General features: G+C 36.1%; 1 protein-coding gene across 1 annotated transcript; it reads left to right on the top strand.

The window, feature by feature from the left end:
- Positions 1–351: 351 nt before the first annotated feature.
- LOC105233345 (uncharacterized) lies at positions 352–15102 on the top strand (the record flags this gene model as incomplete). The annotated part of the gene is given in 3 exon segments (XM_049462103.1): positions 352–3224; positions 6242–11027; positions 12817–15102. Coding segments are annotated over 3 exon segments (9789 nt in total). The 3' UTR covers positions 14975–15102.
- Positions 15103–16407: the final 1305 nt, after the last annotated feature.

The following is a 16407-nucleotide window of genomic DNA, read 5'->3' as shown; positions in this document are numbered from 1 at the left end:
AAAAAAATCGAAAATATAAACACAAAACGGGAAATATTTAAATTTTTTAATAACCAATTAGCAAATAGCCATATGTTTACTTAGCAAAACCTATACCATGCATAGCGGTACTCATAATTTACAGTGCGCGTCTTATAAAAAGTATACAGCAATTTGATTTTTTCTACCATATCGTTTCTAATTATAAGGCCACCACTGTATTTTTAATTAACATTTTTGTATAAATAGTATAATGTTTTAAATATAAATAGAAAATTTGCTTATTTGCTTAATGTATGTATGTATATGTATATATAGTATAATTGTCACTCAATAATTTGCTCAATTAATATATTTAATTTTTTGTTACAGCTAAACGGCATCATTGCGCAGTTTCAAAATGTCTCGCTTTGGACTGCGAAGCAGTTCGGATATCTTCAAAGTCTCTGAGGAGCAAACAAATCGCAAGAAAATTGGTCCCGACAGCAAAATGTCATCAAAACGAAGTTGTCAGAAGAAAAATAAACTTATTTACTTGGATAAAGATGAGAGATTGAACGAGTCTTGTACTCAAAAGGAAGAAAATAAGTCCCCGGTTTCTATTATGTGTAGTTTGCCTCTGAACCGATTAAGTGGATTTATAGAGAAACTTAAAACAAACAATTTGAGTTTTGAAATTAAAAATCAATATAGTAATAAAAGTACCCATAACGAAGAAAAAGGAGTAGATGGAAACAATTTGTGTAATAAACAATTTGCTGGAACTGTCTGTGACAACGTTGGTTCAAATCATCAGGAATTCGACGACTGCACATCATCTGTTGAAGAAAGTGTAAGAATTCTTTGCTTGTACTGTGATAAAAAGTTCACGTCCTACAAAATGCAACTGAAACATGTAGAAAAGTTTCACATTCAACATAAGAATCGCAGATGTAGTGGCCGCAACTCACAAGTGGCAGTACTAAGCGATTCAAAGAAACAGAGAGGAGATCCATGCGGCATCGTAGTAGCCAAATATCCAGGATGTACATACTGCAAACGATCTAGGACTAATCAAATTGAGGCATCGATTAAGGATTTAAACGATCTTTTTATTCATTTCGTTGATTGCCATCCGGACAAATATTTTGGATGTAAAGCTTGTGTACAACGCTTTCCAAATATTTCCAAATTGTCCCAGCATATGCAAACCATTCATAAGGATATACCACATTTCACAGATGATAGTTTAAAATGCAAAGATTATGATTTAACTATATCGGAAAAGGAGGATGCTGAAAAGAGCTGTCGAGATAAATTTAAAATGTCAAAACCACGTTGTTCTAAACCACAAAAGAATGCTAATGCTATTAGCATTCTGACTACATCTACTGAGGACGCTATCCCCACGAATTCCAATACAATAATGGGTGCTGAAGAACCAATTTTATCTAGATTAGGACTAGCACAAAATCGACTACCTAATAGCAGAAAAGGTATTCGTTCACGAAAAGATAGCATCCTCTCAGACTCAATACTGAAGCCTGATCAGCCATCTGTTTATATGACAGCAGTCAAAGCACGTAATAAATCTGGAAAAAATGCAATGAGAGAGAGTGGTGATGCGGAAGTGGTTTTTCGTATGCCGACAAGAACGGAAATATTGTCCAGTGTATTCGATGAAAACTTTTACAGAGATGTTGTTTCAAATGTTCGACATAATCTATTATATTTTTTGGATGGGAAGCTTTCGAGAAATGTGGGCAGTGCCATGAATATGAATTCATCTATTTCTTTGATTAAACATCAAATACCAACTATTAGAAGCACGTTGGCTGAAAGTCCCATTGTCCCAGAGGATCGAAATAATATAGATAGTGAGATTCATGCTGCCACAAGTCTGTCAACAACTACAGCTTTTCCAACGCTCTTAACTGCAGAACAATATGGTGGAGATGCAGTTTTATCCAAAATTCGGAGACCACATACAAAGCATTCTTGGAAGTGGAAGTGGGATAGTGTGAAAAAATTTAAGTTAATAAATGAAGGGGGAAAAATAGTAAAGAAAATAAAGCAACCAATGTTGGGCCTGCGCGATTTATCAAAACTGGATATGTGGACTCAACTATCTATGCGCCGAAAACACGAAATACAACAATATATTTTAAATGTTGGTTCCCATTCGAATGAAAGTATACGTGAAGAAAAGCAAAGAATAAATGAACAACTTAATTATATTTTGGACATGCGTTTATTACCTCATATCATCTTGGAACAAAATGAGCAAGCAATAATCAAAATCGAAAATGATGAATTCGGAATATTATCCCATATGCCAAATAGTGAGGAAGATGGAGCATTTAACATTCTGACTCAATCATTTGTCGATGAAACCTTTTTTTCCATACTTCAACTTTCACCTAATCACGAACCTAATTTTAATCGAACACAGTTTGTATTAAGTGGAGAATGGGCACGGCCACGATGCTATCTATGTATGTGTTGTGGTGCAAAGTTCGAAAAGTTGAAATCATTAGAGGAGCATAAAATGTTTCGCCATTCGCATGTTCTTTCCACGCACTATGAGGTTGTTGGGCGCGAGTTACTGGCAGGAAACTCGCTGTGTCACTTATTTATACCTAATAGAGCACTCAGCTATTATGGCAATGAAAGTTACAATAACTCGAATTTTGTACGTAAAATTGGTTGGAAAAAGAATGAGTTGATTCACCTAAGTCGAAGATTATTAACGGGTTCAACAGGAGATGATGACTCTTCTGATAGTATACAATCGACTTTAAATAGTTGCACTTTAAATGTTTACGGTGCTAAACATAGCACAACCACAGATGAGTGTGACACTGACACAAAAACCACCTTAGACATTAACACCGGATCACCATCTAATAGTATGCAATCGTCGAATTCCCTTTTCACAGCACCGTCGAAAATGCATCTCAAATATAAGGAGGCAGCTTCAATTTCTACAAAATGTTCCAAATGCTCTCGCAGGTGTAATGGAACGTTGGATTTATATCGGCACATGTTAGATTGCTCAGGTGATTATATATGGTCTTTAGCGAAGAAACGAAAATACCGTTATTATTGTGGATCGAAAAAACGGCGCTCATGGAACAAGCATAATTTTGCGGAGTTACGCAAAAAGCCTCAAAAAATCTCAAAACCATCGCCACCATCAAATGACACTGAAGAAAGCATTTCTTCTTCTAAAGTTAAAACTCCATCAAGACAGCGTCCCAGTGATGGTAAGCATTCATGGAGACTAGATATATTGTATAAATAATTTTTGTGTTAGAAAATGTTTCTTCAATAGCAAAAAGATAGTATTCAAATTTAGTTTTATACTCTCGGCACATGTATAATAGATGAGAAGACGAGTTGTAAGCCGGGTGTCTGTCCATTCGTTTGTGCAAGCTCTAACTTGAGTAAAAATTGAGACATTACCGGACCATTGTCATACCCGCATAACGCCAATTAATCGGAAACATAGAGGGTGCCATTAATTAACCGGAAATTAGGAAACAAAAGCGCAATTTGGTCAAGCGAGTCAAATTAGGGAAGGGCATCAAAGTTTTAACTTATTAGGCAATACTAAGCCTATCTCCCATATATTTAATATAAAGAATTCAGCACACAAATAGCATATATAACAATCAGTATATAAGGTTAGAAAAATCAAATGGACGTATAAAATTGGATATACATAGGTACTACAATTTAACGCAGGAATGTGTAAAGTCGGTCCACAAAATTACCCCGGCTTCCATATACCATATATAATGATTTTCCTTATAAAAGCATACCTTATGCCTATTATTTCAATCAGTATGTGAGTTATCTTCCCAAAATTACGTGGGAATATGATCTCGAGTATAACAGAATAATGTTAAAACTTTAATATACGCTATGAAGTGCTTAGGGCATTTCACCTTACTTTAAGCGCTCATGTCGGTTTTAATGAAATTAATTTGAGCTAATTAAGTAGACTTTAATAACGGGTTTTTCAATAGGAGCGCTACAAAGGTTTATTAAATAAAACCAAAGCAGTTTGGGATATCAATGAAGTTATTTATTCCTATGAAAGTACATTCGATGACATTATATATAGAACTCGACTTCTTTTGCATGGCTACCACTGGGACGCTTGCAGAAGTCCGACGCCAAATCGCACGACGTTCACTAAACTTGGTTTTCAATAATTCGATTGAAACATTCGCTGTGTGGTTTGCGGCGCCGTCCTGTGGGATCCCGTTCGGGCAAAAAATATTCGGTTATCATTAAGCGGTTGCGATTCCCATTCACAGCAACGTGCCGGTCTTGATCATCTCGGAAGAATGATGCCGCCGGGCCAAAAACCACAACAAATCGTCCTTTTTTCGGAATGCAATGAGTGACTCATTTAGTACCTTCTTCTTCTTAATTGGCGTAGATACCGCTTACGCGATTATAGCTGAGTTAACAACACCGCGCCAGTGGTTTCTTCTTTTCTCTCCTTGGCGCCAATTGAATATTCTAAGCGTAGCCAGGTCCTTCTCCACCTGGTCCTTCCAACGAAGTGGAGGTCCTACTCTTCCTCTGCTTCCCCCGGCGGGTACATCGTCGAATACTTTCAGAGCTGGAGAGTTTTCGTCCCTTCGGACAAAATGACCTAGCCAGCGTAGCCGCTGTCTTTTAATTCGCTGAACTATGTCAATGTCGTCATATATCTCATACGGCTCATCGTTCCATCGAATGTGAACTTTTCTCTCGAAAATTCGCAACGTCAACTCATCAGTTGTTGTCATTTTCCAAGCCTCTGCACTACATAGCAGGACGGGAATTATGAGTGACTTATAGAGTTTGGTTTTTGTTCGTCGAGAGAATACTTTACTTCTCGATTGCCTACTCAGTCCAAAGTAGCACCTGTTGGCAAGAGTTATCCTGCGCTGACATTGTTGGTGGTGTTTACATTGGTTCCCAAATATACGAAACTATCTACAACTTCAAAGTTATGACTATCAACAGTGACGTGAGTGCCAAGTAGCGAGTGCGACGACTGTTTGTTTAATGACAAGAGATATTTCGTCTTGCCCCCGTTCACTGCCAGACCCATCTGCTTTGCTTACTTGTCCAGTCTGGAGAAAGCAGAACTAACGGCGCGGGTGTTGAGGCCGATGATATCAATATCATCGGCATACGCCAGCAGCTGTAACTCTTATAAAAGATTGTAACTGCTTGATTAAGTTCTGCAGCTCGAATTATTTTCTCCAGCAGCAGATTGAAGAAGTCGCACGATAGGGAGCCGTCTTGTCTGAAACCTCGTTTTGGAGGTCCTTCCAGTTGTTAATTTTCCAAGCCAAAAGCCACACTGACAAAGGCAAATCGATTTGTTGGCCGTGTGATTCATGTCTCACACAATACGTTCGATAGAACCTTATATGCGATGTTTAGGAGACTTAACCCAAGACAGTTGGCGCAGATTCTGGGGTCTCCCTTTTTGTGGATTGGGCAGAGCACACTTAAATTCCAATCGTTGGGCATGCTTTCGTCCGATCATATTTTACAAAGAAGCTGATTTAGTACCTACGAATATGTTTTCACAGGAATGAAGAATTTCATTGATATCCCAAACCGTTTTTTTTTAACTTTGGTACCGCTTTTATTAAAAGACCCGTTATAAACATCCGGTGCTCGAAGTAAAATGTAGAAATGAAAATATACATATAAGTATATCGCCTAAAGTATAAATTAATAGTATGTCCAATATCATTATAATCCTTTCTTTTTACTATCAAATATGGAATATTGAATTCCTTCGCAACATTTTTTAATATAAAGTTCTATGAATATCTGAAAATATTCAAAATTGCGAGAGTATTTCTTCATTTTACGAATAAGTAAACTACAGGAAAAATAACTATTTTTGATAGAATTTATTGATTGAAATAGATTATTTTCCGATTTCTATTGGCTCAAGTGTATACAGGTTGCCAACTAAAATAAACAGATTGTATGCTCGATTAAACTCGACTCAAATTTGACATGTTTAATTATTTCTAAAAAACTATTTTTATTTTATGGAATTACAACAAAAAACATATAAAAATCTACATGCTGCGACTACTTTATCGTGGTTATCACATCAAAATATGTATATTGACATACTAAACACTTCAATTTATTTGAAGTGTAGTTTGAAGAATTGAGTTGTTTTATATTAAAATGTAACGTAAAAGTAGTTTTTAACATGTTATTACAAGAATTATTTTTTCTCTTCCTTTAGCTGAATCAATTAAAAAGATGCTGGAAAACTTACCGCCGAAACGCATTTGCAAAAAAATATTCCCGGCGTTGACCAAAACAAAGAAGTCGAAGTTTATAACGAAACATAAGATTTACAGTAGTCAAGGAAGACTTAGATCTACACGGGCTAGGCAAATTTCAAAGCTATCAAAATCCAAAGTAAAATTTTCCAATAAAACTACCAAAACTAAGAAAAGATTGCATCATAAATCAGACAAAATGCTCTTGAAACACAAGCCCAAAAATTTACATAAAGTGGATAGGAATACAGAGAGTAACGACGATATAAATGGTTTTACAAGTAGTATAGAAAATGAAAATCATAGAAAATCTCAAACTTCTAGCAATATTTTACCTCAAGTTGATGCATCTTCTCATAAATGCGATGTTATTAATGAAGAAACAATTTTGGAAAATTGTAACACACCATATGTTGTTGAAAGTACGAACGAACCATCAAAGAATTCAACAGAAAATGCTACAATTCCGAATGAGAGTAGAGTCTGTGACAGCTTACGTTCAAATAAATTTGGGCAACAAACAGATTTTCAAAAATTGACGACTCTAGATATTTCGGTAAACAATGAGACCAAAAACAACTCACAATATATTGATAATGTTACCTGCAATAAGAAAAGAAGCAAAAAAATTAATGACTGTATTGCGATGCTGACCGGTAAATTGGAGGAAAAACTAAAGACTGAAAAAAGTTCATTAAAAAAAGATGAGTCATGCATAGAAAAAGAAATTAACAGCGAAAGCAAAAATAAGTTAAGCAGTGAATCCAAAACACCTAAGAGAAAAGCACTTTCGCGAAAAATAATAAAAGTTGACAGTATACCCCCCCAATCTTCAATAGCTAAAGTTGAGGCAATGCTGCAAACTACAACCACAACAGCACCAATTATATCGAAAATACCGTCTACTTCAATCGTAGAAAATGCGTCAAATGCAAAAACGTCAACAGTGACAATAACCACATGTAAACCAACGGTTCAAAATAATTTAAATTACCTCCCGAAACCAGCAAATATAAATCTGTCGCAAGAAAATAATAAATATTCTTTGTTAAATAAACAGTCCACGCAATTAGTATCAACCAATTCCGGTTCTGTTTTATCCGTAATTCCACCAATATCCTTGGCTTCATCTAATGCTACTTCATTATTGCTGCCAAAACCTCCCGCACCGTTAGTCGTGGAAAAAAAGAAAAAAACAACGCCGGCAATGCTAAATACAAACACAATTGCTGAATTGGTACCTCCGTTTCCAACACTGCCACTTAATCTTCCATTGCAAGCTATACAAGTCCATCCAACACCTATACCGCCGCTGCCCCAGCCGCCTGTCTTAACAGTATTACCACAGCCACCTCTTCTATCAACGCCGGTGCCTATCGCTCCTGTTGTACCTGTTGCTCCTATGGCGCCCATTGTACCCGTAGCACCAATGACACCTATAGTGCCTGTTGCGCCCTTATTTAATTCGGAACCACTCAATTTATCCAATACGAAAAATATCAAAAAACCAAATGTAAACGAATTAGTTTGTTTACCTCCATATCGGGGTGGCATACCTATGAGAAGACAAACTATTTGTGGTTTTGAAGCTAGAAATTTTATTCTGGAAGATGAACCCCTAGACCTCTCTAAAAAATGTAACAAAGATCAATTAAAGGATGTAACGCCTGTGATTCCACTCCTACCTATTATTAAGCCCATGGAGGTCCATAATATTTCTCCTATTGGCATGAATATGGCTCTTGCGTCACATCAAGATGCTGTTTTAAATAAGCAATTCTATTCGAATCTTGAACTGCTAAAGATTCCACAAATACGCAATCCCGGAAATTCGAATAGCAATGAAGTGAGTTTTGTTAATTCAATCCCAAAATGTCCGGCTAAAAAACGTAATGTAGGTAAAAACAACAACGAACCGACTTCAAAGGCAGAAACCTCAAATAGAAATAAGGGCAGTAATAAAGAAGCTTTATTGAATAAAAAGGATAATTTAATGAAAGGAAAAAATGCTCAAAAAATGGATGATGAAGTTATTAATCATATCGATGATGCTATAAATTCGGTGATTAATGCTGTTAAGGCAAGTTTGCCAGATAATGAGGATGATGTTGGTGGCAAATATAATAAGTGCAATAAAAATATTGAACAAGTGCAACCAGTAAATCTAATACCTCTAGCCAATCAGAGAAAAGCAGTTCAGGCAGAGCTCCCTACAACGTCGACTCAAATTCTTATGACACATTTACCATTGCCTGAAACATCCTTAAACATGCAAAAGTGTATCGAAGATGTAACGAAAAATGAAGAAGTAACAAATGGTAGTTCAATGAAGCCTTTGGTGCAACTACCTCAAAAACGTTACGTTCGATCGAAAACTGTAGATTGTCGTCCAAACACGTTATCAATTGCTCCAGAAAACACATCAGATAATTTGCTACAACAAACTGAGTTACCCGTGGTTGAACTCAACGTAATAGCCGCAACAACTACAAACATTGTTACTAATATATCGGAATGCTCAAAAAGTGTCAATGTTATGCCTGAAGATAAACTTGAGATCCCAATTATAGACTGTAAAACGAAAAGTTCAAGCTGTGAAACCTCTTTTCAAAACAGCGAAACAGTATTATGCCAAAAAACAAATAACGATTTAAGTGTTTCAAATGAAACGCACTTAAATGATAAAGAACCATCAAGTCTTCCGTCTGAACCACAAAAGAAATGCATTTCTCCCACAGTCGAAGTTTCAAATGAAATAAATCCAAACATTACAACTGAAGAAAATATGAGCAACATTAATAATACGTCATCTGGCTTCCATAGTTGTGGACAAGTCGATAGCACCGTGGAAGCTACGAAGAAACAGAGACGTCGACGTAAAAATGAGTTAGCTGCTATTGTGGCTGACCAACTTCTGGAAAGCTTTAAAATTGATAAAACCCGTCGTGATAATCTTAAAAAGTTGGAAAATTTAGCGTACGAAAAGAGTGAGGACCTGTTTGTTACAGGGATGTTATTAATGTCAAGTACAAAGAGAATTGTTACATGTGCTAAAACCGATCAACTAAGTAATGATGTGAACTCGAATAAAAATACTGATAGCGTAAATCGGCAAAGGCAAGAGCAAAGCAAAACCAAAACAGCCAAGGTGAAACACAAGCAAAATGCTAGTAACAATAAAACCATCCAGCTTGCAGACATAATACCAGCTCTCGTGAATACAAACAATGGACCTAATGAGAAATTCAGGGACGATAAAAGTGCTGTAAATAAAAGAATTAAAAAACGACAATCTCGTAGCAAAGGCAAACCATTGGACAATGAGAATATAAGCAAATTAAAATCATCACTTGAGTCATTTTCTATTGGTATAGAAAAGCAGCTTACAGAATTAGAAGCTAGAAACTCGACTACTATTAACGTTCCTGAAACAAAAGTATTAAATACTTCCCCAGTTTCTATGAGACTATCTCTTCTAAGGCCAAGTATACTTTCTGCCAACGTCGAGTCGAATTTAAATGAACAAAAAGCGCTCACTATTGAAAGTAAAACTGCAATTTCCAGCCGTGATCCGCGCCTCAATAAGAACATACACAAAAATGATCATAATGAATTTTCTGAAACGGCACCGGCGGAAAAGGATAAGAATTTGGAAGAAATAGGTGATGTTGAGGAAGATAATTATCTTACAGAAATCGCTAAAAACGTAAACGAGAAGATAATGTCTTCAGAAAATGAAGAGTTTATGTTCGTAAATGATGGCTTTGAATTAGCTAATGAACTGCAAGATGATTCAAATAGCAAATTTTATAGCCGTCCACCAACATCTATGAGTGTTCGAAGTGCTCCAAACTTTAACGATGATCGCTCGAATTTTGGATCTATTTGTGATGAAAATACGAATACAGAAGTAATGGACATGGATTTAGAAGACGAAATGAGTGTGTATACCAGTTATTCACAAGATGTAGGAAGAGGTCGTGGCAGAAGAAGGCGTCGACGAAGAAGTATTTTGTTAAAACGGAGACCAAAAAAACGTGTAACTCATGACAGTTCGGCGGAAAAATTCGAGTGTACATTGTGCAAAAAAATCTTCTATTCACTGAACTCATTGACGAAACACAACATGACTTTAGCCCATGTATCAAAATTATCTGCACAAGAGTACCTATTATCGAAAAAAATGGAGAACACATCAGTTCAGATTGAACTCACGAATAAAGATACGCAAAAATATATTCCAAGTGATTCCACAGTTTCTCAAAAACCAACGGACAACAGTGATACAAATCGAATATCTGAATTGAGTGATACTGATCTTCCACATACCAATCGCTTGGAACAACGGGTTCATACTGTCAATATCACGGGAAAAAGGGAACTTTTTGATACTGGCAAAGGTAAACCACCTTTTAACAATGCACCACGCTTGAATCTCAATCCAGATGAACGATTGTTTTTCGAATGTTGTAACATATTGAAAGGGGCGGAAACAACATGTGTAAATAATGTCGAAGATAATAATATTGGCAGTGCATTTGATTACAACTTCAAAGACAAAAGTTCAGTATGCATGATCCCAAGCAGTACATTCAAATCGTTACCTGGTGAAATCTCCAAAAAGCAGATGACAATAGAACCAGTTAGTGGCAAATCCAAAATCCATCAACAAGAATTTAGAAGTCCCTCTGTTCAACAGCCAACTATTTTGAACAAAGTTGGGCACACTCCTTCCACTCGAGATCAGTAAGTATAATTATTATGGACAAAGTGCATTTGTCTAGTATAATTTACAAATTAGAAATTTGAATTCCCAATTATATTTTATTTACTAATGTTTTCTTCTTTATTGCCATTGAAAACCCTTTTTTACTGTTTATGAAAAACTATAAATATTCCTTTCTTCAGCACAACTCCTACCAAAGCTGGAATAATGAGCTCCCTTCCGCCTTTTTCTTTTTTGAATTTCGCGGCTATGGATAAAGCGTTACAGAGCTCGTATATACTATACATCGTTTCAAAGGTCTTGACATAATCTACAAAACGACGCTATGCATGATTAGTTTGGATATTGCGTCCAACAGTTATAGACGTGTAAACATGGAGTTCACTAACGCCAAAATTCGCGCTATTTTAAAGTTTTCCTTCGTTGAAGGCAAATCCGTTAGAGAAAAGTTCCGTGAGATTAATGCTGTTTTGGGAGATGGTACTCTATCACTTCGAACTGCGGACGAATGGTTTCGACGATTCAGAGCGGGTGAAGACGACACCATGGATAAGCCACCCGGCGGAAGACCTGTGACGACAAATACCGATCAAATCATGGAAAACATCGTGTTAGACCGACATGTGGCATCTTGTGACGTGGAAGTTAGTCACCAAACCATTTTAAACCATCTGCAGAAGGCTGAATTCACAAAAAACTTGATGTTTGGGTGCCGCATGATTTGACGCAAAAAAAACTTCCGGACCAAATCAACGCCTGCGGCATGCTGCTAAAACGGAACGAACTCGACCCATTTTTGAAGCGTTTGGTGACTGTCGAGGGAAAAGTTGATCACATACGACAATATCAAGCGAAAAAGGTCGTGGTCGGAGGCCGGTGAATCGTCCCAAACAGTGGCCAAGCCGGGATTGACGTCCAGGAATGCTTTGCTCTATGTTAGGTGAGATTGGAAGGGAATCATCCACTATGAACTGCTCCCATATGGCCAGACCCTTAATTCTACCATCCACTGCGAACAACTGTACCGCTTGAATCAGACGATCGACCAGAAGCGTCCAGAACTGGCCAACAGCAAAGGTTGTAGTGTTCCACCAGGACAACGCCAGACCACACACTTCATTGATGACTCGTCAGACTGTAACACTTTTTATAAAGCATTGAATAAAGAGAAAAAGGCGGAAGGGAGATATTTGACAACCTAATATAATTATTAGTGATAATACGACGTACCTATGATTATATGACCGTGTCCCTAATGATGTATCCAATAATGATTGTAATTTATTCGATATTTCGAATACCCGGAAATAATTCTCCGGCTTGATCCTTGACAATTGCGAGAGTATAAAAGATTCGGTTATACAAGAGTTTAACTCTTCCTCCCTTCCTTCTTCTACAAGTTCTTGTTGCGCAGCTCAGTATTAAGATTGTTTGGTCATGATACGTATCCAGTATACTCAGATCAGTAGCATTATACAATGTACAATTTTGCTTCGTATCTAGGTCAAATAGCAGTAGAAAGCCAATACCATATGGAATGTGACCAGTCCATTAATGGTTTGAATTTGGCGTCCCTTATGCAAATATTTTAATAAATTTATTGATTTTATTCGTTTCGTTATGTGAGTTTGTTTCATTAAAAATATCATAAGAGAGCGAACTTCCATTAATATTGGATAATCACGACTAAGTTCTAAGAATTTTAAGTAAGGGGTAAATCTAAATTAATAGCAATTTTTTATCACTTAGTTTCTGTGATCAACGGAGTTACTATGTTATACTTAATAAAGCTTTTTGGCTTTTTTTCAGACGCGCTGCTTCTCCTAACTATTCCGCCATTTCTCAGTTTTCAGCGGTAACTAATGCAACGTCTAGATTTAAAACTAAAGCTGCTATGAAAGGTTATGAAAATACTAATGTGGACTTATCAATGTGTAAGGAATTGGAAGCCAAATCGCCAGCTGTATGTAAACTGACAGAATTAGCTGAAATCGCCTTGGGGAATGAGAAATCAAATTCTCCAGAATTTACCTCCATATCAAATAATCAGGAAGGCTCCATATATAGGCGGTTAGCAAGTCGAGAATATATAACATCGTCAGTCGCTGTTGATAATCCGAAAAATTGTATTGACGGTAATGACAATGCAGACCGAATCAAAAGTAGTGAAGCTCAAAGTTCTACATCATCGAAAACCATAATGCATTCTTCCAAAATAAAATCTGTAGTGGGAGAACATAGCAAAGAAGCCTGCAAAAGAATTGTTATACCTGAGAGGCCGTTCAAAAATATCGGTCTCGAAGAAAAGGAAACAATTACTTTTCAAAAGCCCAAAACTACTGTTAATTTGCTAACAGATGATAACAGTATTTCTACAACTAGCTATTCGGATCGTGATGATTTTGATTTTGCTTCTTTGAGTTGCGATGAAGAGCCTAGCCCAAAGGTGAGTAACGAAAGAAATATCAAAGATAACTCGGATAGTAGTTCTAGTCGAGCAACAGCTAAAACTTTTGAGAATAAATCGCTCATAATGGATCGCATATTTAAGAATATGGGTACGAAAGCAAAAACATCTGTCAAAGTACAAAGTATAGGCATCCAGAAAGACCCATCACCCAAAGCTGATATTAATCAATTGTTTGATGAATTACGTGGCGATTGTGGCCCTAAAGTGAGAGGATCCGAGAGCACTTCAAAAAAGCATACCAGTTTAGATAGCTCTGAAAACTTGCAACTTAAGCAAAAGCAGACAGTCTCTCAAACGGAAAGGCCATTACCGCTTACTCGTGGATCGAAAGAGAGCCGAAAGAAATCTAATGTTACTTCGAAAAGCCAAAAAGAAATAACAAGACTGCAATCGGAATTAGGTATGAGTCAGGAAGAGATTGTCAAACTAATTAACGAAGGGCAGAGAAAATCGAAAAGACGTTGTGCGACAAATAGACCAAAAAAGTTGGTGGAAATGTGGAGCTCAGATGAGTATGAGGAATTTTTGTCTACGAAAGATATAATTGCCTTAATAGAGGAAAAGGAAAAGCAAGAAACCCGAAAAAAACGAAAGACCTCGAATCACTTAAGTCCATGCAATAATAAAAATAAAGTTATTGAAACTCCTAAGCTAATAACTGGTAGGAGAAAAAGTGTAAGGTGTGTAGCTGATAATAAGGAAAGACATATAGAGGCCTCTGTAGAGTTGCAAAATTATCACTGCAGTAAATCGAAGGCTCAAAGCAATCATGTGCCGATACATTCCTTGGAGAATAAAGGAAAACATACTCGTAGTTGTACAACAGTTGACAGCGATGTTAAACTTAAAAATAATATTAGTAGCGAATTAAACCATAAAAGTACAACTAATCGCCTAAATAATAAGAAAAAACGGTTGGCTAAAGCCAGTTCCGAAACTGTTGTATCCAAATCGTTAGCATTAATTGGGGAAAATAAAAAGGAGTCTAAAATGGAAACCACTTCCACAGAAAATGCTAAAGATATGCGGCAAGGGAAGGAGGAAAAATTCGATAACAATTTATCAGATTTGAAGCAAATTAATTCTAGAACTAGGAGTAATAAAGATAGAAAGCATGTTGAATGTAAGGAAATTGTAAATAACACAAAATCATTACCTAGGGAACCTGGCACTAGTGTTGTAGTTAATAAGAAACACACTAATAATCAAAGTTATAAGAATCGAAGAAAAAATCAATCACATCAATCGCCCCCACGTCGAAAACGTTTGGCATCTGAAAAACTGTACTACTGGTCGTCGTCAAGTGATGAAGATTTTGGTAAAATTAATGCGACGTGTGCCCAAGAGTTTGATGGCGGCGAACAATATCAAAAGCATGGTTGGATTGTAGGAGATTCGCATAAAAAATTAGTAACTTTACTCGCAATAGCAAAAGGAAATAAAAAAGTTGATAATAGTTGTGGAGTAAAGAAAAATGTTTGCAGGAAGAAAAACTAATGTTGAATAAGCATGTAAATATATAGTTTTAAAATTAAGCTAATGTTATATGTATAACGGATTTTTTATTAAATATATTTTTAAAATAAAGCCTAGCTTATGGTAATTTTCAGAAAATGTTGAACTTAGTTAATTGGGTTTTCATTGATTAAAAAGTTGTAATCTATTTCATTTTATACTATCTCTGAAGCAATGCATTTTACAATTATTATATTGTATCTAATAAAGTTTTTGGGTTAGGTGAGCGATTATGAGTATGTTCAAAATACTGAGAAACGAAAATGAGAACGTTTCCCGACAAACAGTTGTTGTGTTTTTCGTAAGGGAACAGTTTCTCTAATATATATTGATAGCTTTGAAAGAGTACGGGGATGTTCGAGTCTCAATCACTGCGGCAGTATAGCAAGGCATCATATTCGACGCAAAAAGTTGCAATATAAGTATCAGCTGAGTATATGCAGAAAAACAACACTGTCGCAATATTGCTGCAGTTATTTGCTTGCTCGAACATCCACTACTTGTAACACCATGTAGGAAACACTGAAGACCTTAAAAAATATACACACGTGGCCACGCAAACCTTACTCTTTTTTTGCAGCATTTTTGCAATTACCGCGATTTAACTTATGTTTCTAAAAATTATAATATATATAGAATAGGATGCAATACTCAATAAATTAGTAGTTTCGTGAGGAAATAATTTTAATTTGTAAACTAATCATTATAAAGAAACTATGAAAATAATATTTATCTTATATTTAAATAAGAACTTTTGTATTCTAATTTTTTCATGTTCGTATAATTTGTATATTCTTGCAAACTGATGCTACTAATATAATAATTTTGTTCACCTAACGGTTTAATGTATCACATAAAACTAAGCGAAAAAGATATAGGGTTATACAAGTATATATATACATATATAGATGACAAGAAAAGTCGAAAGCAGGGCGACTGTCTGTCTGTCCGTCCGTGCAAGCTGAAACTTATAAAGTGCCATAACTAAGCACTAAATAAATATGTAAACCTGTAATTTGTCACAGAGGATCCGTGGTAAATGCAAAAGCAATCTGCACTAAATATAGCCAAATGCAAATGATATTTCTGCAAGCTCTCATAATCAAATAGGCACGTATGAATATGTACTTGATTTGTTCGTGTATTTAGCTGTTATTATCCGTTGAACTTCCATTTGTATTGTATTTATTTTTTGCACAAATTATTTTTTTCCGTTTGCTGAATATACATGTTTTTGCCCAATGGAACCAATGTAGCTGCAGCTTCAGCAATTGCGAACGCCTGGCAATATAGCAAGAGCCACCTGTGGATGAGCAATTTTTAAAGAATGGGCATGGCTCCGCCCTCTAATAAGTTTAATGTACATATATCCTAAATTACTAAAGCTACGCAACCAAATTTGCTCAGCGCATATA

This window comes from Bactrocera dorsalis, unplaced genomic scaffold (assembly GCF_023373825.1).
Source record: "Bactrocera dorsalis isolate Fly_Bdor unplaced genomic scaffold, ASM2337382v1 BdCtg290, whole genome shotgun sequence".
Taxonomy (NCBI): domain Eukaryota; kingdom Metazoa; phylum Arthropoda; class Insecta; order Diptera; family Tephritidae; genus Bactrocera; species Bactrocera dorsalis.
The sequence above is the reverse complement of the archived record's forward strand: the minus strand, read 5'-3'. Positions and strand labels throughout refer to the sequence as shown.